This window comes from Anastrepha ludens, chromosome 2 (assembly GCF_028408465.1).
Source record: "Anastrepha ludens isolate Willacy chromosome 2, idAnaLude1.1, whole genome shotgun sequence".
In the NCBI taxonomy this organism is placed as follows: domain Eukaryota; kingdom Metazoa; phylum Arthropoda; class Insecta; order Diptera; family Tephritidae; genus Anastrepha; species Anastrepha ludens.
The window spans coordinates 59003078-59027875 of NC_071498.1; the positions used below are offsets into that span (position 1 = coordinate 59003078).

The 24798-nt window shown below is 35.4% G+C and overlaps 4 protein-coding genes across 5 annotated transcripts; 2 read left to right on the plus strand and 2 right to left on the minus strand.

Annotated features, from left to right (window-relative positions):
* Positions 1-128: 128 nt before the first annotated feature.
* On the minus strand, positions 129-6453 carry LOC128871577 (protein krasavietz). 2 transcript variants are annotated; one of them, XM_054113435.1, is made up of 10 exons: positions 6348-6453; positions 3951-4022; positions 3688-3864; positions 3510-3610; positions 3094-3232; positions 2676-2841; positions 1289-1532; positions 1001-1220; positions 810-932; positions 129-527 (listed from the first exon to the last, which is right to left on the minus strand). In XM_054113435.1, exons 2-10 carry the CDS (start codon positions 4009-4011, stop codon positions 481-483), a joined length of 1278 nt encoding a protein of 425 aa, XP_053969410.1. In that variant the 5' UTR covers positions 4012-4022; positions 6348-6453; the 3' UTR covers positions 129-480. The 2 variants fall into 2 exon arrangements, with proteins under 2 accessions (XP_053969410.1, XP_053969411.1); XM_054113436.1 differs by lacking the exon at positions 6348-6453 and adding an exon at positions 4901-5132.
* A 3960-nt stretch (positions 6454-10413) lies between these two features.
* Positions 10414-11309, plus strand: LOC128871581 (uncharacterized). The gene is made up of 2 exons (XM_054113440.1): positions 10414-10765; positions 10860-11309. The coding sequence occupies exons 1-2, from the start codon at positions 10666-10668 to the stop codon at positions 11228-11230; spliced, it is 471 nt and encodes a 156-aa protein (XP_053969415.1). The 5' UTR covers positions 10414-10665; the 3' UTR covers positions 11231-11309.
* Positions 11310-12495: 1186 nt separating this feature from the next.
* On the plus strand, positions 12496-13573 carry LOC128871582 (uncharacterized). Its single transcript, XM_054113441.1, has 2 exons — positions 12496-12777; positions 12831-13573. Exons 1-2 carry the CDS (start codon positions 12732-12734, stop codon positions 13253-13255), a joined length of 471 nt encoding a protein of 156 aa, XP_053969416.1. The 5' UTR covers positions 12496-12731; the 3' UTR covers positions 13256-13573.
* Positions 13574-14389: 816 nt separating this feature from the next.
* Positions 14390-16193, minus strand: LOC128871580 (pachytene checkpoint protein 2 homolog). Its single transcript, XM_054113439.1, has 4 exons — positions 16026-16193; positions 15789-15972; positions 15515-15721; positions 14390-15444 (listed from the first exon to the last, which is right to left on the minus strand). The coding sequence occupies exons 1-4, from the start codon at positions 16085-16087 to the stop codon at positions 14623-14625; spliced, it is 1275 nt and encodes a 424-aa protein (XP_053969414.1). The 5' UTR covers positions 16088-16193; the 3' UTR covers positions 14390-14622.
* Positions 16194-24798: the final 8605 nt, after the last annotated feature.

Sequence of the window (24798 nt, forward strand, 5' to 3'; positions counted from 1 at the left end):
GTCAGCTTGCTAACTATTAGTACTTCCCTTTACGTACATACGCCCGTATATTGCTATGTGTAAGTGGTGTCTCACGATCGATAGTAGTGATTTTTTTCTAATTTATAACTTTTATATAGAAATGTATGTAATTTAATGTATAATATAGTATATTTTCATTGCTTTTTCCATTTTTTGTATGTTAAAAACATATTTGTAAACATTTAGCTATAATGTGAGAAATGATTCATCTTATATGCTGTGTATATATGTATACTTGATGGTATGTGTATGTAGATTATGATTTCATATTGTTATCTGCCAGTTTATGCAATCGTCGATAGAGTCGTTGTTATAGGAGCAGGAAGAGGTGGAGGTGGTTGGTTACTTTTCATCTTCATCTTTTAACTAGAACTATTCTCGTAAGAGAAAAACGGTACAATGCGGTTCATTTGCTGCATCTTAAAATCCTCTCCAAATTATAATGTCCATGACATTATGTTATTCACCATTACTTTGTGCCTTTTGTTCATCTTCGGATTCAGATTCTGTAAGAAAAATATGTAAAATAAAGTATTTTAGCACTTGCTGGGAAAGCCGGTTACAAAACTTAATTAATTGTTTTGTTTTGTAAAAGTCTTCATTGGCCTAATAAATCTATATTTTGCAAAGCAAATTCACGACTTCTAGGCAAGCAAAAACATTAAATTTGCTTTGGCATTTATGTTTAACAATGCAAGTGTTCTTGTGCCCACACTCTCATTTTCGGCAATGCCATATATGTTTTATATCATAAAATAGCCAACATAATTATCTCTCTGGATACTAACCTTCTTCAGCTGATTGCAGCCATTCGACAAATTTACGCATTTGTTCTAGGAAATGCATTTTACCCTTGTTGGAGTGAGCATCTTTGTACCACCGGAGTATGCTCTCTTCTGATATTACTTCGGCTGTAAACGCAAACAAACATATGTTAAAATAATTGATTTAACTTCTCTTAAGCGACATATGCCCTTACTTTTGTAGAATAGCAATATGATCTTTTGGAAGGCCTTCATAAAGTTCATGTTTTCATAGCAGAATTCCTGTACTTTCAAAATTAAAGCCAACTCAGAGCGATCAGTTGTGGCGAAAGCCTGCAACAATGGACAATAGGCTTTGAGATGACGCACCGCTTGGTCGGTGACCAACTCTTCCTTCTTGTTCCATTCACCGAGCGACATTATAGTCGACCAAATCTGTAAATGAACATAATATTTTGTTTATATAAGAGCTTTCGGCACCTAATTCAATTCGATAGACTTACTATGATTATAATCTCGTGATCGGGAATGTTATTTCGCAGAGCGAATTCCTTAATGTCTACTGTGATTTCGGAGTGTGCCTTCTCGTCGTTAATATCATCGATAAGCGTTTGTTGGAGTTCACGCTTGGCCTCTTGACTGGCCTGTGCTTTGTGTAATTTTATAATTTCGGCTAGATCTTTTTCAAGAAAAACTTGTTTTAAATATTCTTCAGTACGTTTGTTTGGTGGGAAAAAGTCCATTAGTCTGAAAAAATAGTAAAGGAAACAAAATGGTATTTAGATATAAACAGTTGTGGGGAATGGTCAAAGTACTTAAGGCTATATAGTTGATATTGTTATTAAAACATGCAGTTTTCTGCTTACATTAAGTGTTTGAAATTCTATTGAAACCCGAACACGCGATGGACGTGTTCGCGAGTGTGATAAAATTTCATGGTTTATCTTGGAGAGTTAATTAATGAAATTAACAGGTAGTAATATTAATTTCAACCTGAAGCCCTCCGAGAAAATGGACTCTAAATGTAAATTTCAATGCAATGTCAAAGCGGTTATTGGCCAATTCTTCTATGATAAAAAGAAGTTTGGACACCCAACCGCTTTACGTTGCTCTGGCACGCTTTAACAATGAAAATATGTGGCGTTTCACGAGATTCATTATGCAATTAAGTGTGCCGGCTAGATATTGATTGCAACTTAGATCATCCTACAATTAACGAGTTAGTTTTGCCTTGTATTGTCAAAACGATTATTGGCCAATTTTTCTATGAAAAAAAAAGAAGTTTGGACACCCAATCGCTTCATTTTGCTGTAGCACATTATTGCAATGAAAATATGTGGCATTTCATGAGATTCATTATGCTATGAAATGTGCAGATTAGATCTTGATTCCACGACAGTCTATGTTACGGAAATGGCCCGACTTTATATCCCGCCGAAAACTATCACTCCATCCAGCAACATTCTCCCTAATATTTATGGAGAATGTTTATGCTGTTACAACAATACCAACAACATTATTTATTTCAACTTAGATAATCCAATTAACCAGTTAGTTTAGAATGGCATTGTTAAAACGATTATTGGCCAATTTTTCTATGAAAAAGAGAAGTTTGGACACCCAACCGCTTTTGTTTACTTTTGCACACTTGGTACAACGTAATTGATATATCGACGTTTTAAATCGAATCAAAGACATTCTCAAAGTGTGCGGCTTAAAGGAAGAAATTTTACTTTGTTGACTAATACACCAATTACAGCCAAAGAATATAAATTTGTACTAATCTATGTTTACGAAACTAGTTCTATATAAAATGTGTGAATCATAGAATAAATTTAAATTCTATATATAACATTAAATGGTTGTAAATAATATAATACTTTTACTTACTTGCTTTCAAGTCCACCCTTTTTGAGAGCTTGTACCAGATATGCCATGCCCTTCTCTATTTTGAAAGCGACAAATACCTCGATAAGGAAGTCGAGAGCAATGCCATCTTTAATCAAATGTTCGTTGTTCAGTACCAACAGAACATTTGGGGGCACAGAACCATTAACTGCAAAACAAAGATAATCGCTTAATTAGTATAGTTGTTAATAAAATTTAATATTTAACATTTTTAACACAAACATGTCTTTGGATTTGTGTCTTTTGAATCTGACAAATAATTCAAAAGTCAGTACACCAAAAAATATTTACTATTCCAACTACTTAATAGTTCTCACATTGAATACAAAGTGCTCAAACAAAATTTGGATAGTTGGAATGAAATGAAATTTGACCAGAACCGTCGAAAAACAATACCTACCTAACCAGAGCGCTGTCATACGCGCAAGTTTGGTGCGTTCACTTGGAGTAAAACCTTTAATGAATACCAACACCTTCTTCATTTCCTCTTCAAACATCTTCTCCAAGTACTTATATCGACGCATGAGCTTGACAAACACCTGAGAAATTTAAATAAACCACGAAATTTTCAATTTAACACATATTTAAAAAATACGAATTTTTAAACAAAAGAATATTTTCATATACTAATATTGTCGCAACATAAGAAATCTTTGATTTGCACTTTGTGAAACAACTCAAAGACAAGTAAACATGTTACGTTTACTATCGCATACATTCGACACCATCTGCCGCAACATGGAGCAATTGAATTGCCAGTCAGCGGACGGCTCTAATTGTATGCGAACTAACCTTAGAATAAATAATTTTTATTACCTGCTCATGACTGCGCATCGTCTCAATGTCTTCGTTTGCTTCGAATATGCAATAACTTGTGCGGGGCTTCTCGCCATCCTGAGAGATTGATCCTCCCGGAACTACAAGTATATTAAATTTATGTAGATATATTTCATACATATTTCCATATTTATTACAAATCTTTGTATTTACACACCTAAGAGACCTCCAGCAATTAATATATCAAATAGTACTTCGCCGTAGCGACGGTAGTCGAGTTTGTTACCAGCGCTGTCTAAATATTTAGAGATTTGTTCCAAGTCACCTTCAGTTTTTTCGAGACCAGCAATGACCGCGTCACGGAATCCCGTTGGGTCATATTTCTCTCTTTCATCTGTGACAAAAAAATAAAATTTTTATCAAAAAAGGTTCAGATACATATATATGTAAATAGATCGTGCATCGTGTTAATAAACTTACCTCTTTTTCTGGTCTTGATGCGCTGACCTGATAGTACTGGTCTTTCAATTTTTTGACTCATACAATAAATTGCTGCAAGAGAAAGTAAGGATTTTTCGTAACTTTTTTTTTTTTATCGATGGAATATTAATTAAAATAAAAAAGGTGGTTTATATGAACAAATCGACTGATTTGGATTTGGAAGTTTTTGCTTTAAGTCATTAGAACCTGAAATTTACTTATAAAACCAACTTGTATTGCAATAGATTTCACTGCAGCGCATTAAAAGTGCTAACTTGACTTTAGTTGTTCGAAAAAGTCCATATAAATCTATTTTATTTATTAAAATGCCTTAATTTAATAACAGCTGTGATACTCAATACTGTCATTATTACAAAGCATGTGGTGTGAAAATACTTCACATTTTTTTACGCTCTCTACTCTGCCTTCCGCTTCCACTTCTACATGGCGAAGCTGAGTAATGCCTAAAGTACGCATCAAGGTGAAAGTATCAAATTATATTTTTTTTACATAAGCAAAAGCACGCTTTCATTATTTTTTACCTCCAAAAAACTTAGAAACTGATAGATCACTCCTAATTGCAATTACATTATAACCCCACTTTTTAATTTTTTTTTAATTGGTGCTCGTGTTAATTGTGCCGACATCATTTACCCTCGGTCCCAAGGCATTAATCACCGACTCAAGCACACACCAATGTAAAAAACTTCATTTTGAAAGCTGATAAGCGAAATGAAATTTTCAACTCAATTGAGGTCAATGCTCAACACAGCAGCCACATCAACGAATATGGGCATTATCATATTTGAAATGTTCACTCATGCACTAATAATTAAATATATGAAGAAATTAGTTTAAACATCCTTCAGCTTCCCAAAATCCTTTCGTTTCGCCCCCATGGTTTCTAAATAGTAGTTTAAAAATGCCACTTTTATTCGGATTACACTTACGAGTTCAAACTGTGGAAATAAAAGTTCAAATGCCTTCTCAACGAGCTTCCGACGCTTGATCTCACACAACAGTCACCAAATTATTATTTGTTCACTTAAGAAATCTCAAGCTAGCCCGCACGTACACTAATTAACTCAAAGGCCTTCTGCTTATTGCTACTTCTTTTTCCTTCCTGTTTTTCTTGTTAATTCTTCTTTACATCCGCCTTTTTATTCATGCATAAGAAATGACACGCACGCACACACTCACTATTAAAATGGATTTTTTCCTCTTCTAGGCCTTTAAGGTTTCTTTTGCTCAGTTTTGTAGTTTATCGCGATCAGTTACTTTCTTTTAAATAAAATTGGCAAATAAGTACAAAACTAATGGTATTAAAAAATTAAAATACTGTAAATAGGCGAAATTCTCGCCGACCAAAAGTATGATCACACTTCTATCACCGAATGGTACAAACGAAGTGTGAAGACGATAATGCAAAACCAACCCTGCCGTTGACATTTGACAGAGTTACCGTTCCATTTTACGTGTCTACACCCTATCACACCTATTTTTTTATCTGTTACAGTTACTTTTGCTCACTAAAACTTACTAATGATTTAAATAATCATAGTGCATGTGTTTATGGTATATAAAGTAACTGTAATCCCACATCCATCATGCTAGAAAAGCTCTGAAAAAACAGAAAAGTTAGGTGGGCCTATTGAATTTTTTTGTTGTAACATATCTGTCTTACTGAACTTCTCGCCCTCAGTGTGATTTCGAAGTTTGACAACTCAATTTTCATTTTACCGCTTACCGTGCCTTTTTCTCGCGGGAATATAGTGATCTGATTGCTTGATGCTACTATGGAAACGAAATCTTAAGAAAGCAAGCTGCCTACGTAAGAAAAGGGGACAAAGCCAAAACAGAATTTTGATAGATGTTAAGACATATTTAATAGAAAGTGTAGAAGTGAGGTAACATCCCAAAAATATTGGCCTTGTTTGGAACAACAATAGTTGATGGTAACTCTAAACCATTCTCGAAAATTAACCGATTGCGTTCGTGCTGCACGACGCCATTTTCATTTTGCGAAAGATTTAACACAGCATTCCATTTACGTGCAAGTTTGTGTGGGTAGCGAAACGTGGCCTCTGCACCGCGCCAACACGTCTCTTACAATCCTACTAACAATTACCTGCCCACTATTCCACTATGACCTCGTCCAATAAACTGCCTACAAATTCCCACAAATCACTTAATGTTACTATCTAGTTAAACTTCTTTATCAAATTAACAAGTATTAAAAGTTATTAAGCATGTGGTAGCTGCACTTTCACATGATTATGTTCAACGCAGACCTCCATTTTGGGTGAATCAGCAGCATCTTATAATCAGTTTTTTCATTTTCAAGCTTTTACTTTTTTATTAGTCACAAATATTATATGTTATTTATATTGTACTTACGATTAAAACAAAAAAAAATTTAGCTCGGCCGAGAAAATGTAATAAAACTTTGCCTGGATTAAAAATACACACCACTACTTTGGTTTAATGCACAACGGGAAGTGAAAATTCACGAAAAAATTTTAACGTTTTAACTGTTTGACTGCGTATAGGAAGATATGACTGTAAACTCTTTGCAAAAAGCTATAGATGGCGGGCGTGCGAGTGAGATAAGAGGAGGTTTCATTTAAAGGTGTGTTTAATAGGTAGCGTTGCCACATGGCAATATACATTTCGTTATAACAATGCAATTAATCATCGTCTAAATTTCTTTTAAGATTATCGGACACATTTCAACGAACGAGATAAGAATGATGGAATATACCCGATTTACACGAGGAGACATCTGGAAGGGAAACATTTTGTTTGGGGGCGAAGGACGGTCGGGGAAGAAAGAAGGGATTTTGTCTCCCGTACTCGGCGACACGCTTTGCTCTTCTTATTCGTATTTCTTATCTTAAAGCAATTTTTGACAGTTGCTTCATTCGTTTTTTTCTTTTGTGGAAGAAAGTTCTGAGTTATGTGTTGGTTTTCAATCAAACGGAAGATAACAACGATGACAAACATCCGAACGCTGCTTGGGAAATGCACGATTATTTTTGCTAGTAAAGTAGGTATAATTTAAAATAGTTATGGGACATGTTTATGTCGATTTCTAATTTTTCCCTGCATTTCTAGATACTCAAGTTAATTTTAAGTTAATTATTTACATATGAAGTATTTTTAATTTAATTTTTTTTATTCAAGTATAAGAATTTATAAATATATTTCAAAAAAAAAACAACAAATTATTTACTATTTAACCAGTTTGCATTTTTCATTCATATATTTAAGAAACTGTTGTCGAACGCTCTCTGCTTTACATGTAAGCGCGTGCTAGAATACATCCGAACCAGACGATGCTAGAGTATTAAATGTCAAAATGTCGCGGAAACATTTTTGCCCGTGTGTACGCGAATGAAACATCAAAAGAGAATTTCCAGTGTCTCCCTTCCAGATGTCTCCTCGTGTAAATCGGGTCATACATTCCCATTTTCCGTGATGTCGGTATAGTGAATAAACAAACAAAACAAAAAGGAGGAGTAAGCAATCAGAGTCATTGGTAAAAAAGCAAATTAAAAAACTGCATTTAGGGATATTTTTATAATTCGTGCTTTGACAATTTAACACACCAAGTTCACAACCAAGTAACTTTTCTTCTTTTTGTTTGCTTATTTGTGTCGCTGATATCATCATCATCGTAAAAATTGCGAAGCATTGTATTCTACACCGTGTTATAACATTTCTTCCTAGCGAACTATCAAATGGAAGTTAATAGTTGTACTAATAATCTTTCCAGTAAGAATTACCGGCTGCTAGCACCCGATTTACACACGGAGACATCTGGAAGGGAGACACTGGAAATTCTCTTTTCATGTCTCATTCGCGGCCACACGGGCAAAATTGTTTTCGGCAACATTTTGACGTTTAATGCTTTAGCATCGTCTGGTTCGGATGTATTTTCGCACGCGCTTACATGTAAAGCGGAAAACGTTCGTCAACAATTTCTTAAATATATGAATGAAAAATGCAAACTGGTTAAATAATAAATAATTTGTTGTTTTTGAAGTGAAAACTTCTTTAGAATCGTTGGGAGTGATTTGAGAAAAAGTGAAACGAAAAAAGCGACACTCTTGGCTACGAATATTACATATACACGTAGCGACGAACTAAATAACTTTTAGGCCAGCGCCGACAGCATGGCGCGATAGCCGAGCGGCTAGCAATGTGAGCTTCCGATCCAAAATCCTTGGTTCGAATCACAAGAAAAAAAATTTTTTTATACAGTTATTTTATTTTTTTATTTTATGATATGTTTATGAGGAGCTTTTTTTCATGGCAGAAATACACTCGGTGTTTTGCCATTGCCTGCTGAGGGGTGAGCGCTATTAGAAAAATAGTTTTCCTTAATTTTGGTGTTTTCACCGAGATTCGAACTGACGTTCTCTCTGTGAATTCTGAATAGTAGTCACGCACCAACCCATTCGGCTACGGCGTTTGTTTAATTTTACTGATGCAAAAATGAGGAAAAATATATGAATAAAGTTTGCTTACTGTTTACACATTTTCCAAAGGTGACGGAGAACCAAAAAAAAAAGTCGATTTTCAAACAAATACGAGTGCATATGTGTAATTGTGTTAGAGTTTCGGTCACGCCCCAGCAAAACCTGCGTGCATATGTGTTTGTAACATTTAAAAAAATGTAATTGTGTTAGAGTTTCGGTCACGCAGGTTTTGCTGGGGACGCTCATAATAGCAACCGCATGTGTATTTTTATATTCGTAAATATTTTCATTTTTAAATATTTACCGCAATTATGCCGAAAAATAATGCAGAAAAGTGTCGTGAATATCGACAGAAAAAAAAATCAATAAATAGCATCACGGAATTCATTCACGAAAATTTAATAAAGTATACACCAGAAGTATCGCGGATACTTAGAAAAGATTACAATAAAGTTCCAATGATTTTAAGTGGCGATTTTAACGTAAATTTTGCATTGGACACAGCGGTTCCTTTAATTGACGTTCTCAATACAACATTCAATTTAAAAATGTGTAACAATCGCACTGAATCGACAACACGATCAAAAACAACCATTGACGCGGTATTTCAAAGACATGTTGACAACATCGAAACCAAAGCATTTGTATCATATTTTAGCTATCATAAGCCACTCGTATCATTTGTTGAAATTGAAAACATTGAGGATGAATAATAATAAAATGAAGAAAATAAAATATGAACTTTATAGCAATATTATAATGAACCTATAATTATCTTGCTCCTAATGCTGCTTTCGTCTTATTCTCTCTCAGTTTGTTTTACGGAAGGTTTCACTTCTATCGCGTCTAACCGTTAGACTGGTGTTTTTTTTATTTATATATATTTATAAATTGTTGTACTTGAATGAAAAAAATTAAATTAAAAATACTTCATACATAAATAATTAACTTAAAATTAACTTGAGTATCTAGAAATGCGGGGAAAATTAGAATTCAACATAAACATGCCCCATAATATATTTTAAATTATACCTACTTTACTAGCAAAAATAATCGTGCATTTCCCAAGCAGTGTTCGGATGTTTGTCATCTTTGTTATCTTCCGTTTGCTTGAAAACCAACACATAACTCAGAACCTTCTCCCACAAAAGAAGAAAACAAATGAAGCAACTGTCAAAAATTGCTTTAAGATTGGAAATACGAATAAGAAGAGCAAAGCGTGTTGCCAGTACAGGAGACAAATTCCCTTCTCTCTTCCGCGGCCGTCCTTCACCCCAGAACAAAATGTTTCCCTTCCAGTCCAGGTGGATTTAATAAGGTGACAGCATTCACCGAGCTGAATTTTTCGCCGTAGGTATGGCTTACGTCAAAATGATATGCTTTGTTTGTATGTATTGGTATGTTTACATTCGTATGTTTACATTTGCTTTCTGATTTTGACATGATGCTTGCACCAAACGCAACAACAAATACATGTAGGGTTTTACTTATATGTGTTTGCTGTCACCTGTAATAAATTCGCCTTGCTTCCAGTTGTCTCCCCGTGTAAATGGGCACTAGCAGCTAAATTTCCAGGAATCTGAAATATTTCACTCTCAGAGGGAAAACATGCAAAATGGTCGAAAACGAAAACTAAATTTGCAAGTTCTTGTGTAGCGCAATTCAATAAAATTAATATGGAAAATGTAATTTAGGCTACAGCTTAAGAATTCATCATCATCGGTTCCTATTTCTCCCACTGGAGCATAGGGCCTCCAAGAACTGCTACACACTTTATTATATAATATATTATATTAATTAGTTTCTATTTAAACTTGTTTTTACAGATTTTCCAAAACTCAACATTTCATTTGAAAGTTGCATGAGTATGTTTGTGAACAGACGCTTTTCTTACTGGCAAATGCTATAAGTAAAAACGTCTAACTCTCCCAAAATCAATTAGTAGTTTATACTCTTAATTTCTCCTTCTTTGAAAGATTTTGCATGCGACAACACCAAAACGTTATAGTTTGTAACAATTGCAGTAATTGTTGCGAATTAACGCGTATATGAACAAAACCAATAATTGGTAGAGTGTAGAAAAGCTGTGTTTAGAGAGGTTATAATATAATAAATATAGTCATTGTGAACTGTTTTTCCCTCGAATATGGTGAATTGTGAATATTTCTTGCAAGTATTTTATTCGGTCAGATGTTTTTGTAAATAAAATAAACTTTTTTAAGTTTTGAATAAAAATGTCCAACTTATTGCGCTTTTTTGGTCAAATCATCGGTCGCAATACAATTCAAATCAGTCGTAGCATAACAACTACTACTCCTGCGCTGGCCAAAGAAAGTGAGTATCGGGTAAAGAATTGAATGCTTCATGCTCTACAATTGTTTCATAACCTTTCCATACACTAATTAATAGTTAATTAATTGATTTGCAGTTGAAGAAAAAGTGGAGAAAAGTGCACTTGTTCTACAGGCTGTACAAGTTCCATCACCACGCTCTGAACGTATGTTAAAAGAAGCATGTGGTGCAGGTTTTTGTCCGCAATGCACACTTGGTTTGGACATTAAACATACCGATGTGTTAATCTTGTCACAATATTTGCGCTCCGATGGCTGCATGCTACCGCGTCGTGTTACCGGATTATGCCGAAGGCAGCAGAAACGTATTGGTTCCATGGTAACTATGGCACAGAAAGCGGGACTGATGCCAAATTTGGCGCCAGCATGGAGTAAGAAAGATCCAAAGAAGCGTTATGGTTGGAAAAAATTTAATAAATACTTCCTTGAGGAGACGATAAAATACTGAAATTTCAGTTAGTTGCGATAATTAATATGTCTGGCTGTATGATGAAATGTTATATTAAATTTCTTTAGAAAACATCAAAGCTTTGTGGTGGAAATTTAGTTCGTATTTACATATGTATTTATTTTGTAAGCTCAATATTTACACTCGCGCACTTGAGTCAAAGGGTATTATAATTTTATTCACATACGGTTGCGTGAAAGCTTGAAGGAATCGAGATAGACACATACAAAGAGCTCAGAATGATGAGGAGTCGATTTAGCCATGTCTGTAAGTGTGCTCGATAACTAGAGAAAAAAATTACATAATTTAAATGTTCACCATGAACACGTCTGCAGTTAAATTCCCCCTAACAGATCTCTGTTCAGACCCAGTTCCTTTATTAAACGAAGGATAGAGCTGGGTTGGATTGAGCGTATGTGCCTTTCTTCTGGCTGCAGTTGGCCAAGATGCCTGCTCCGCGCTATAGTGCTACATTTAAGGAGGAGGTGCATTAGAGTTTCCTGGGGTTGGTCACAGAAACGAATAGAATCAGTGGACCATATCCCGGTCATGTGTAGATGACTACGCAGTCTGCAGTAGCCTGTGAGGATGCCCGTGCCCTAAAAAATGTCAAACTAGCGATTTTAAATAATAAATAATTTAACTCAATTCAAAATATAGCACTAGAAATAAAAATAAGGAGCTACCGTAATAACAGTACAGTACAGTCCCATGCCGATATACATTTTCAATTTGGACTATATAAACTGAAATAGTGATCTCACAGATGGTGGAATATCCTGGCATTTTGTAATTTTTATCCCGACATTTAAATAGATACGAAAAAAGGAGGATGCATTCGTCTTGTTCATAAAATTCAACACAACTCGATCAAAACAATAACAATTATATTAGCGATTTACTTGATGCATTCAACAAACAAGATAATTGATTTTTAAACTTGTAAAATCTAACAATATAGAATTTGATATCTCATTAAATTCGAGAAGAATTCCAGCATTAAGGTGAGTGTTCTTTTCTCAAACTGTTGCACTCTGGCAAATATATAGCCAAGGCGAATTTATACAAGATAATATCGGTAGAGTGCCAGATTTGTTTTTTCTCTTGTGATAACAAAATATCAAAGTAGCCTACATTTTTGTTGTTATTTTGCTTTTTTGCTTACATTCTGAATAAAATTTTTACATTCAACGCACTTAGTTGTAAAAACAAGGTTCATGTAGGTATAGTTGTTGCTCTAGTGCTTGTACGAATTCGCCTTGTGTGTAGCTGGTATTAAGTATCAAAATTTCAAATTAGCTGCTCTACCGATATCACCTTATATAGATTCGCCTTAGCTTCACATTTGCCTGTTTAGAGTGCAACAGTGTGAGAAAAGAACGCGAAAATTGGACACATCTGGCGCAGGGCGGAATAAATACAACATTATTACGAGAAAAGAAAACATCTTTAAATACACAGCATAAATTTTATATTTTTGAAGTTCTCACAAAGTAAAGAAATGGAGCAGTTATCAAACGAAAACCCGCACATTAAGCAAATAACAAGTAGGTATAGCAGAAATGCTTAACGTGGAAAATATTTAATGTTTTTGTTGCAGTGTGGTCAGACAGGGAGACGCGCCTTTTGCTCGACAGGTACGATAGCTACAGCCCTGAAATTGGGCCGATGGGAAAGATTCGAAATAAAAAGGAAATGTGGCAAATGATTTCCGAAGAAATAGAGGGAAGAACAGCGAAACAATGTGAGGAGAGATTTAAAACTGTCATGAAAAAAAGAAAAACGGCGCACCGGAAAAATAAGCACACATCAAGAGAAAAGAGGCAAAGGGTTGATAACGAACAGGAGGTGTACATGAGCACATTGGAGATGGAGAAAGAAGTAGATAAAAAGAAAACGTTACAGGAGACGCTGCTCGAAATAGCCCAAAGAAAAGAAGAAGCGAGGGAGCGGCGACATAGAGAGAAGATGGAGTCGCTCAATAACATACACCAGCTGCTCACGAATTTGTTGTATACCAGTTGAAATTAATCACAAACGAGTTATTATGACGACCGTCATATTGTAGACGAAAACCAACCAACAAAGCCAAAAACTTAGTACTTTAAATTAAAAAGATATGTATGTTAAATTTTTACTAATTTAAATAATGTAAAACAATCTCCTGTTAAAAATAAATTGGCATGCAAACAAGGGGTGGGTCCAATCATAAACATTCCCATGGCAGACGTTCTACGTTACCGGTTAGGTAGTAATGGTTGCCCAGAGAGTGGGCCCACTTGGACGAAAGCAGTTTGGTTCATCCTTTACCTTTGCAAGAGGGGGAAAAAGAGGTGAAGGAAAAGGACGTTACCGGAATGACCTGGGGGTTTTTCCCGACCAAGGGCTGCCACCCCAGTAAACTAGCCCTGTATATATAATTGGTGCGTGCGCCCTTTTTTTTTGGGTGTTTGGTCGAGCTCCTCCTCCTATTTGTGGTGTGCGTCTTGATGTTCTTCCACAAATGGGGGGACCTACAGTTTCAAGCCGACTCCGAACGGCAGATATTTTTTTTTAATGCAGGAATTCACTCGGAGGTTTGCCATTGCCTGCCGAGGGACAACCGCTATTAGAAAAATGTTTTTCTTAATTTTGGTGTTTCACCGAGATTCGAACCAACGTTCTCTTTGTGAATTCCGAATGGTAATCACGCACCAACCCTTTCGGCTACGGCAGCCGCCTGTATAGTGAACCGTTTATTATCTAATCATAAAAATTAATAATTCAAGTCTGTTAAAACAAATTTACCCTATATTTTTAAACAAGAATGTTGAAATGAATTTCTGAAAATAATCAATTTATGTGCTGAAGCCAAACAAGTCATCAATTTCAGCACAAAGATTATAAAGAGCGCAACATGATCTAACCAGCTTAGCGATCGCTTCAACGTTTTGAAAATCTAGTGGAATTATTTAACGGAAGCGTGATTTCGGTATTCTAGAAGCATTTTCGATTTTCACTCTAATTTGACAAAACTGCACTTCACCTCACTTAAATTCCCATAATAACGGAATGGTGTTAGCAGTGTTCTTAGTGATACGTTGAATCCACTAGCAAATAGTATTTGAGCGCACAAGCGTTTGGCAATTCTTTTCCAATTAAAATTTTTCCCAACACATGTTCAATTGTAGACGGTTATTTATTAAGAAAACAAATTTTCAGAACGGGAAAAAAGTAACTTTATAAAAAAATTTAACCAACTGTATTATTCCTAAACAGCTAATACATCGGAACTATTATTTAGTTTTAAGTCTTTGCATACATAGAAAAATATACCTATTAAAATTTATCGATATTTTTGCTGAATATGAAATACATAATTGAATGAAAAAATATTTCGATTCTCGGTTTACTCAACTTTTCATCAACTTTTGATCGCAGTGATGTTGTTCGATTGCCTCCAACATTGCATCTAAAAAATCACACAAGTCAATTTTTCCATCCACATCAAAATCTGAACTGGCCGTATGCACTGCATGTGCCAGGAATGGTAATTTTCGTAAATTACGTCCACTCAAACCAATGCTACGCTCAGCTAATGCTGACAGCAATCCTTCATGTTGATCGATCTCATTTAGTGATTGCCGCTTTATTATGCCGATACGCATCATTTCAGTCAACATTGTTTCATAAATGCGTTTTATGGCCGCTACACTTGGCATTCCAATATATTGTTTGATATCCGCACGATCTAAGAATGCTAAATCAATGGTATCAGCTAAATTGGATGTTGCCAATATTAAAACATTAGGATGCTCTTTAATCGCATCTAGCTGTGTTAACAATGCATTAACCACGCGCATGGCATCTTTTGGCTCTTGCCCGGACATGCAATTACGTGCATAGGCGAGCGATTCAACCTCATCGATTAACACACATACTAGATTGTGTGGATCAATAACGATTTCGCGTATTTTCGCAAAGAGACGCATCACCAATTTGCCGCTCTCCGAAAACCATTTTGAAAACAGACTGTGGCTATTTATTTCGATTAGGTGTGTGTGGCGAAATGTACGACGCGCACGAATGGCTAGTTTTTGTGCTAGAGCTTTGCATAAGCTCGTCTTGCCAGTGCCTGGTGGGCCGTGCAATAGCAGCAGACGATTACATGATATGATGTGCGGATTGACACTATGCTGTGAGAATATCAGGGCAGAAAGCGCAAACTTTAAGAGCTGCAATGGGTAAATGTTGTGTTAGGTGTTCATTAATATTAGAAAAAGGGGTATTTGAACTCTTACTCACCTTCTCTTTCAAGCCATCTTCATAAATTAAATTCTCCCATAACTGTAGAAAATTGCTGGAAGGCAAAAGCCAATGACTGGACGCAGGCACTGTATCACCATCACCCCCATCGCCTGATTCCATATCAAATGTTTCCAATTCCATTATGCGTCTTTGAGGACTGTAGAAGTGTAAAATTAAGTGCTTCAAATCGGCCTCATTGAGAAACTAGGTAAGATAAAATAAAAAACGAATATACACAAGTTGAAATGGTACAAATATTTAGCGCTACAACCTCTCCAATGTGTTTGACTTCACATTCCACTAATAGTGACTCGACTAATTTCAAGTCACCCAATGCAGAATTACTTTCAAGGATATTTTCATCCAATTTCACAGACTGGCCCAGCGGTACTTTCACCAAAGTAATGTAGTCGCGCACAGGCACATCTAGCAACTTTTCCAGCACTTCAAGACGGCTGTAAAAACATAGATTTGAGCAATTTTTCTAGTTTATTGAACTATAAATTACTTTTCATTTGGTTTCAGACATATTTCTACATGCACACTGTATTTTGCACTTAATAAGCTCATGTTTGACGTTTAATTGAATTTTTAAAACTTTTGCAAGCGCCGAAAATGACAAATCTTTTCCGTTTGATGTTTCTGATAGGCAAATTTTTGTGAAACACTTCGTCTATTCACAATAGAGTTTTGTCCCGAAAACATCTACCACATCAGTGAATAAATATTCCAACACGGTGGTGAATGTCCGCAAAACGAATGTGAACTTAAAAAAATACATATAAATTATATTTATATTATACTAGCTTTAACCCGCGACCCCGCTCGCGTAGGAGTAGTTTTGAGGGATTTAGGATATGTATATAAAATAATTACAAACAATAATTTCATAGAAAATATTTTTTTATTAATAACCATAATATTACAATACCCGGCATCCGTTGCTATGCCTCGTTGAATAAAATCAAAACAACCAATCAGAAAAATATCAAGCAAAATTATTTTTATTAATTTTCTATCTCAACCCGTTTTTGAACTTTGCATTTGGGTCATAGTTGAACAGCTTATGCAGATTATAAAGTCTAGAGTGTGCTATAAATAGTGGGAAATAGGAAAAACTAGGATTTTTTAGATTAAATTTAAGCAAATATTAGATTATTAGTGACGAATGAGAGTGGTGGCGCGGCCTGGGGGCTGTGGGAAGGGAGTTCCATCATAAAAACATGCCTATAACCTTCATTGGGTGAAAATATGAATGTATAAACATTTTTACGTCATTTGGTGTTGTCGTTTCGTAGTGATGCGCGGACAACGTACACTTTTTCACCTTTATATATAGTATAGATTGTTTAACGAAATATACTTCAAAAATAGCGAAAAAGTGCACATCGGAATCAAGCTGTTAGATGAGCGCTATCAAGACATTGATAAATTATATTTAGCAGGGTTGGGCCTGTAAACTGTTTACATTGTTTACAGCAATTGTTTACATGTAAACAATGTAATTGTTTACAAGCTAATTGTTTACGTAAACAATTCATTTTTGTAAACAATTGTAAACAAGTCATTTTTTTTTGCTTTTTTTTATGAGTCAGAAACAATCTACTAATTAAGCATTTTCACAATTTTTTAAACAGTTTTCCAAGCTTGTAATAAAAATAATAAAAAAATACGCTTTAATATTTAGTATTTTAATATTTTTAATAATTTTCACTGTCCGATTCTTCATTGATTTGGTCAATTTTCATTTGATAATAAATAAAAAGTAGCTTTTTGGATCTTGCATACGAGAGTCTGTTCCTCAAATCTGAATGAATAAAATTCAAATTCGAAAATAAGCGTTCAATTTGCGCTGAAGGGGTGGGTATATTAATTAATTTCAAAGCGGTTTCTGCCAGATGTGGATATTTTATTGATGCCATTCTCCAATATAAACAGGCATCTTCGCTCAAGTTTTTTGACTGTAATACGCCGAAGTAGGATCTTCTGTTCAAAAATAGGTCAAGCTCCTTCAAAGCTTCTCCACTCATAGTATTAAAAAGGAAATCCGTTACTTTTGCAGTTTTATCAGGATCTAACTTGTTTCGGTCATGATATGGATACAAATAATAAGCTGCTAGAGAGTAGACATTAAGCGCTTGCTCAATACGTCGTTCGTATATAGTTCTAGACATATGCTGGTAAACGTTTACAATTGTTTACATTATTTACAATTGTTTACAATGTAAGTGTAAACAATCCAAAAAATGTTGTAAACGCCTAACCCTGATATTTAGTCATCTGCCGGTTATGTTTTGATTAAACGCTTAAGTTAACATGGTGAAAAGATTCTTGCAGGAATTTGACAGAATCAGCTGATAGGCTGATGTAACAGGAGTTATGAAGCGGTTTGTTTATGGCAAAACTACGATTGTGTTGGTGACATACAGAAAAAAAGCAACACAACCTACATATATATGTATATCCAAACTGCTTCGTTGCCGTCTGAACAACGACTGATTGGCCGAGTTAGTGAATACGTGTAAAATGATCGGGCGAAATTCGGCTGTCGATAGCCCTGTATAGCTGCTTACATTATAATATAATATATTTAAATATGTATATACAATCCTTGGTGTTAGTTTATAATATACATTTGATTAATTTGTGTTATATCCTCCTTTAGTTATAACTTGATGAAGTCGTCCAGCCATGGATTTGATCAAGTTTTTTACAAAGTTTTTCAACATCTAAATCACATTAAATGACAAATTATACTCTCATTTCTAAACTGTCATTTCTCTAATCTAAGCGTTTTGAGAACATTGTAAAAGAAAAATTATCTTTCATAGTGAAAAGTATAGTTGAAGTGCATCAACACGACTTTGTAGTTGGTCCTTCAATTGCTAATTATTTGGCAGTTTTTTTAACGAACCGAATAACGCAGTGATTCGTGTCGATTTTTGATATATATTTTTTTTTTGGTGCTGCTCTTGGGCATTTTTTTATGTGAATATTTTTTTTAAGCAGAAAATACCCAATACTGTCAACGAAACAAAATTAAAAAATCTGCTCTTTATTATTCCAAAAATTATTGGGCTATGAAACTGCCTGCCCAAAACTTTTCCAAACATTTTAATAAAAAAGCGTGAAATTTTTATACAAATATTTTTAACTGTTTTTTAATTTTTACTAAGTTTGAAACTTGGATATACAGTTCGTCAAGAATGACTTTTGACGTAGAAAATAAATTAAATTTTTCGACTTCATTAACAAAAAATAGCACTCTTTATTTGTCATTGACTTCTTTTCTGTACTGATTCATATTTACTCAGAGCATTTAAAGGGAATTAATAAAAGAAACTTCAAATTCTTTAGAAAAGCAACAACTAAAGCAATAAAAACAAATAACACAAAAGTCATTCTTAACATACTACATATATAAATGCTTACATACTATTGTATATACTATATACCTATGGTTTCTTAGGGGAATGAACTATTTTTCGTAAAAAAATTATTCAAATTAAATAAGAAACAAGGAAATTATCAAATTTTGTCTTAAGTCGTAGTGCTATAGTTTTTAACGCAGTGTAGTATTTCGACCAACCAAAACTTTGCTCACATTGCATTCGGTGTTTTTTTCGTAAGGTAGCATGGGCTCTTCAGTAAAATAAGCTTGCATAGATTGAATAACTTTAAATGATCAAAAATATGTATGATAACATTTTTTATATAATATTATTTCCACACACACTTCCATTTCAATACAAAATAATACTGAGTTTCACCGACTTATTAGGTTCATGTAAAAATTACAACTTGTCAGTAACTTCATTTTTGAGAATTTGTTCTCAAAGAGAAAAATATCAAAAAAAGTACATGAACGCAAAGCCAGGGACAATTTACTACTTTTGGGAACAGCTGATTGAATTGTTGGCCGGAAAAATCATAAACATTAAAAGTGTTTTTAGTTGAGCTACCTGGTATTAAATAAAAAAATAATAAAGCAAATAAAATACAAAATAATGAGCTGAACATCACTTGATTTTATTTTGTCCACAATAATTTCTTCCACTTTATTAGCGCTGTCAGATATAGAACATTCATTTAGCAATTGTATTGTTGCCAAATTAGTTAATAACCAAGAAGCACACGCGTAAAACACAAAATATACCTTTATTGATTTCGTTATAAGTTACAATATAATTTGCTTATTGTTCTATGAATAGATTGCAAATAAAGGTATTAAATGAAATAAAAATGCTTTCGATTTGTACTTCGCAAACTGCAGCAAAAGTGATTGGAGACTGTGATTCAGGGGTACATACCTCTATATCATTGCCTGACTCCTATTAGTATGTATATGACACAAATAAACTATAAATTTTATCTAAAATATATTGCATTTACTTACATTTTCCATTTTAATCAACATTTTTAATTGAATTTAGAATTTTGCCTCAATTCGCAAATTTGAATTCGTGTTTATTTTTATTTTGCGAGCAGCTGTTTTTCTCATTTGCAAATTTTTACAAATAAAAATTTATACAGTAAAAACTTGAAATTTCCCATCAAAATGAAATGCCATTTTGCTATATCACTTTCCCCTACATTGCAAGTTTTTTGGATACTTTAACATCAAAAATTGATAATTGACAAATGTAATAAACTATTTGCTTCATGAAGAAACCTAATATCATATTTTCAATAGTCCAACTCTTACTTCAGTGAAAATTAGTGAATTTCAATTTATGTTTTTTAGTTAAAGCTAATTATGTACACTTTGATGATAACCGAAGACTTTTAACTTCTACAAGCTTTTTTCCCCACTCATCTTAATGTGTAGAAATTTTTCATCTTTTATCCACGGATACTATCGCTATCAATTAAGGTTTGGTTGAGACCCTAAAATGGCAGTTAGGTTAGGCCGCGTTGTAGCGGTTGGCCACTTTGGGACACAGTCGTATTATAATGCCACTTGGGGAACTTGTTTTTGCCACACCTAAAAACAGTGATCTCCACAGTACTGACAAATCATTCAAAAATTATCTACCTAAAGTGGTGAATCTACGTCTGGATAGAGCAGTACAAAGGCGTAGAAGGTCGTGTAGGCAGCTTCTGCAAAAGTCCTGTGTCTGCGCTCCCCTCCTCTGGGCATGTCCTAGGCATGCCTATTATGCAGCGCGCCCCATTATAACGGAAATCAGTGTACTCAATTTATGCTTATTTGGGCTTAGCAGAGATTCTGTATGTTTAGCATTGAGAGAGTCTGCCTCAATTGTCAGATGATTCTGTAGGTGAATTCGTTATGACACCTAACATCCGCTGCTCTTAGATTAAAAAAAAAAAATAAGTAGCTTACAAGTCTGTAAGGGTATGCCTATATCAATGTCTGTGTACTCATCCACCAACTTGATGCCAAGTCTTGCCAGTTAATCGCTCCAGCAGTTTCTCTCAATGGCGCAATAGCCAGGAGCCCATGTTACCTTTGGGTGAAATGACTCAGTCATCTCGCACTACCACCATTGAGTTTATAGATGAGGGGTTGTGGCTCTATCTTATTACTTAGTCAATGCTGCTACGCTGCCTAATTACTTGGACTACGCAAAGGCTGGAGGGTTGGTTACTGATGCTCGAAAAACTGTTTATTAATGTATTTTAATAAAATTTGCATAGATATACATATATCTACATATAGCCAGCGCGTAAATACTTCGTTATCCTCCTATTTGATGTGGGTGTCTTGCTTTTGCACTGCAAATGGATGGACTTGTATGATAGTTTTAAGCCGAATGGCAGGTGGTTTTTATGAGAAGCTCTTTCATGAGAGAAATATACGTCGAGGTTCGCCACTGCAACCTGAAGGGTGGTCGTTATTAGATAAAAACGTTTCTATCATTTTACAACTTCATGATCATAGTAGACGTGACTCGGAGTCCGCGGCAACCGAATGATAGTCTTGCAAAAACTCACCCAATTGCGGCTGCTGCCCATTGGCAAATTATCTTAGGAGTACCAAATAATCGCCGAAGCCTTTCAACACATAAAACATATTTTTCAACAAGAAATCAGGTGTACATACATGCAAAAATTTTGAGAAAAGAAATTGATAACCGCCGCAAGGTGCGATATCAGAGGAAAAGCACTAAATACAATAAGCAAAAATTTGCTGTATTGTTCTGTTTCCTTAAGCTGATTGTCTTATCATCGCTTCAGTGGCCTTCCTCTCTTGGTGAGATTTAGTTTGGATTTTATAGCATGAACTTCCGGCTATTTATCTCTTTAGAGTAGAAAAATAAAAACAGCAAAAGCGGAAAAATACTCCCACTCGCATACATACACATAAGTACATCGGTGTACACATACCACGCACCCATGTGTAAGCCTGTGTGTAAAAGTACCCTGCAGGGAAAAGCCTAACTAGCATGGAAACATTGGAGTTCAGTTCTTATTTAAAGAAGACATCAGAAATAGTTCGGCATTGACTAAAAAATATTAATAGTTAAATGATTAGATATAAAAAGGTTTAAGCCTCGTAAATGGAATTAAATACGGGTTTTCCGAAAACAGCAACCGAAAACATAAAATAAATATGAAACCAAAATGTAACTAGCCAAGGGTGATAGTTTGACCAATAACTATGGTGATAAAAAAAAAAATTGTGAGGGGAGCTTCGGCTGCCACGTCGCGGAGGATTAGAAAGCCGAATTCTGCACGATCATTTTACATGCATTCACACACTCGTCCAATAAGTCGTTGTTCGGACGGCAACGAAATGGCAGTGCGTTCGTTTAGTTTTTTCGTTAACAAACCGATTCATTACCCCGTCTGAGAGTCGGCTAAAGGTCTGATTTGGCTAGACCTCAAACATTTGCTCACCATCGTAACTAGCATTCATTTTATTTATGATCTCAAAGTAAATACATTTAAATTTTATTTCTTTATTCGTTTTTTTAAAGAGTTGGTTTAGAATTTGTTATAGTGTAAGTTTGAATCAATTTTTGAATGTTCAATCAATATAAAGTATCTGCAAGAAGTTTTATTTAATTAAAAAAAAAAAAAAACAATTCTGTCTACACTTTGAATATGAAAGATAATATTTTAAAACCAATGGATTTGTGTTTTTTTTAGAAGAGCTGAAGCCTGACTCCTGCAGCGTTTTTCAAGCTGAGCTAATACCAAAAACGTAGACTGCATTATTAGCCAGGGACTCGTTTGTTGCGGCATAACCGATCACTATTTATTCTACCAGAGGAGCTGCCATAAAATCTCTACATTGTAATAATACTTCCTCCAAAGTAGCAATTGAATGTAGAGTTATTGTTAATGAGCTGGCTACGCGGTGTACCACGAGTGTTGTCTGAGTTACTGGACACGTCGTAGTTGAGTTGGCTGAGTTGGGATCTGATCTTAAATCAGTCAATTCTGCCCAATATGTGGGTAGCTCTTTATCCTTAAGCATGCTCTGGATTGCGGAGCCCACTTGCGAGAAAACTAGACAGGTTTGGCCTAGAAGGAAATAGCACAGAACCCGGTCCTTCATTAATTAAGACTGACCGTCAATTAGTGTGGTGGTCGGGGTCATAATCTTTTTTTTTTACATTTAGCAGCTTGATCATCCTGCCCGCAGTTTTATCATTACTGATTTTATATAGCTTCCAGCTTCCCACTTTTCAGGTGAAGACAACATTTGTCGAACGAGTTCATATGCACTCAGTCTGCAGTTCAGTTCTCGTTCGGGCAGTCTCCGCAGTTCCGTGAAACGCACGCATTCTAACACTGCGTGTGCAGGCCCTTCGACTTTATCGACACAGAAACACCCATAACCTGAAAGGAATTGAGCCACATAGAAATTCAGTTTCCCATGTTTCCGTTCCCTCCAGGTTCACAATCACCCTGTTAGCGGCGAAGCCACTTTGCTTCCGGTGCTCTAACTTCGAGGTCAATGGGTAACCTGGCAGCAGAGTACAGCGGCTGCTTCATCGGAGACTCTACCGTAAGCTCTACAAACTCTGAAATTGGCTAACCTGTGTGCCCCTTTCAGTTCTTTGGTGTACGATTGCATATGCAGCTCAGCTTCTGTCAAATCGGGCCTGTGATGATAATAACATCGGGTAATGCCTAATTTCAACTCATGGGAAACGTATGGGGTTGCCCTCAAATGGGTGCTGTCGCTGCTGCAGGAACGAGGTAGAGAGTATTCAATACTTCCTTTGCCTCTGCCGCGCACTTGCCAGCACGCGATATCGCTGTCAAAACTCTTACTTCTTAGAATGTGGTTTCGCCATATTGGGAAGTAGAGAGGGAACTTGAGCCCAAACCAGTACTATCGTAAATAGTCTCTAGGAGTAAGTGGGCCCCCTCTACAACCTTATGAAGCGTGACAACTACCGTAACCTCACTAGTCTAAAACTGGTTATTTTAGGTACATATTGGACTAGAATTTTTTTTGGTTAGTATTGGTAATAGTATTTTAACTGTTATTTTGCTGATGCATGGCCGGCCAATTGATATTTCCATAGGACATCAGCGCGTTAAAAATATCACTTGCTAACATGAAAAAGATAGAACTCGAACTGGTTGAGCTGAAAAGTGAACTGGTAGTATTTGAGTTCTTCTTCTTCTTTTCGATGGACGCGATAATCGCTTATGTGATTTTGGCCATTAGTTCACAATTGGTTTTTTTCCCTGCAGGGTATGTGTGGCCGCAAAACGCGCTTACCCTCTCTTCCTGTTGCTGCCAAAGCGAAATATTGTGCAATTTCTCAAACAAGAGGCGAAGGCAACGACTAAAAATGTTGCCATACAGAAAATCAACAAACACAAAATGGACACATGGTTAGCAAAGAACTCGTGAGACATTGGTTGCGTAAGAAGAACACAAAAAAAAAGAACGCCCTCGGAACAACAAAATAAAGGGATATTGACATTCTTTCTAAAGCGCGTTTTTCTATTAAGGGTGAAAATAAAATGAAAGAAAAAACAAAAACAAATATACGAGAACTCATATATCTTTAAAGCTCAAGTACAAACACACACACACGCGCACTTCTGAAGCATGTGTGAAGCGGATGGATGGGCAAAACATGTAAGGAACAGAAGTAGGCGGCTAAGTTTAAGTGTCTTGATGCGATTGCTGTTTGTTGCCCTGGACGTACGTAAGTGCGTACTACCATAAAGAGCAGCAGCAAAAAATGCAATGCAATTGCAACCAAAGTGCAAAACATTTACTTCAAGTATGAGCGTTTGTGTTTGAAAATCCTTCAAGCAAAGCTTGAGCTGTGCATTTTTCGCATTTC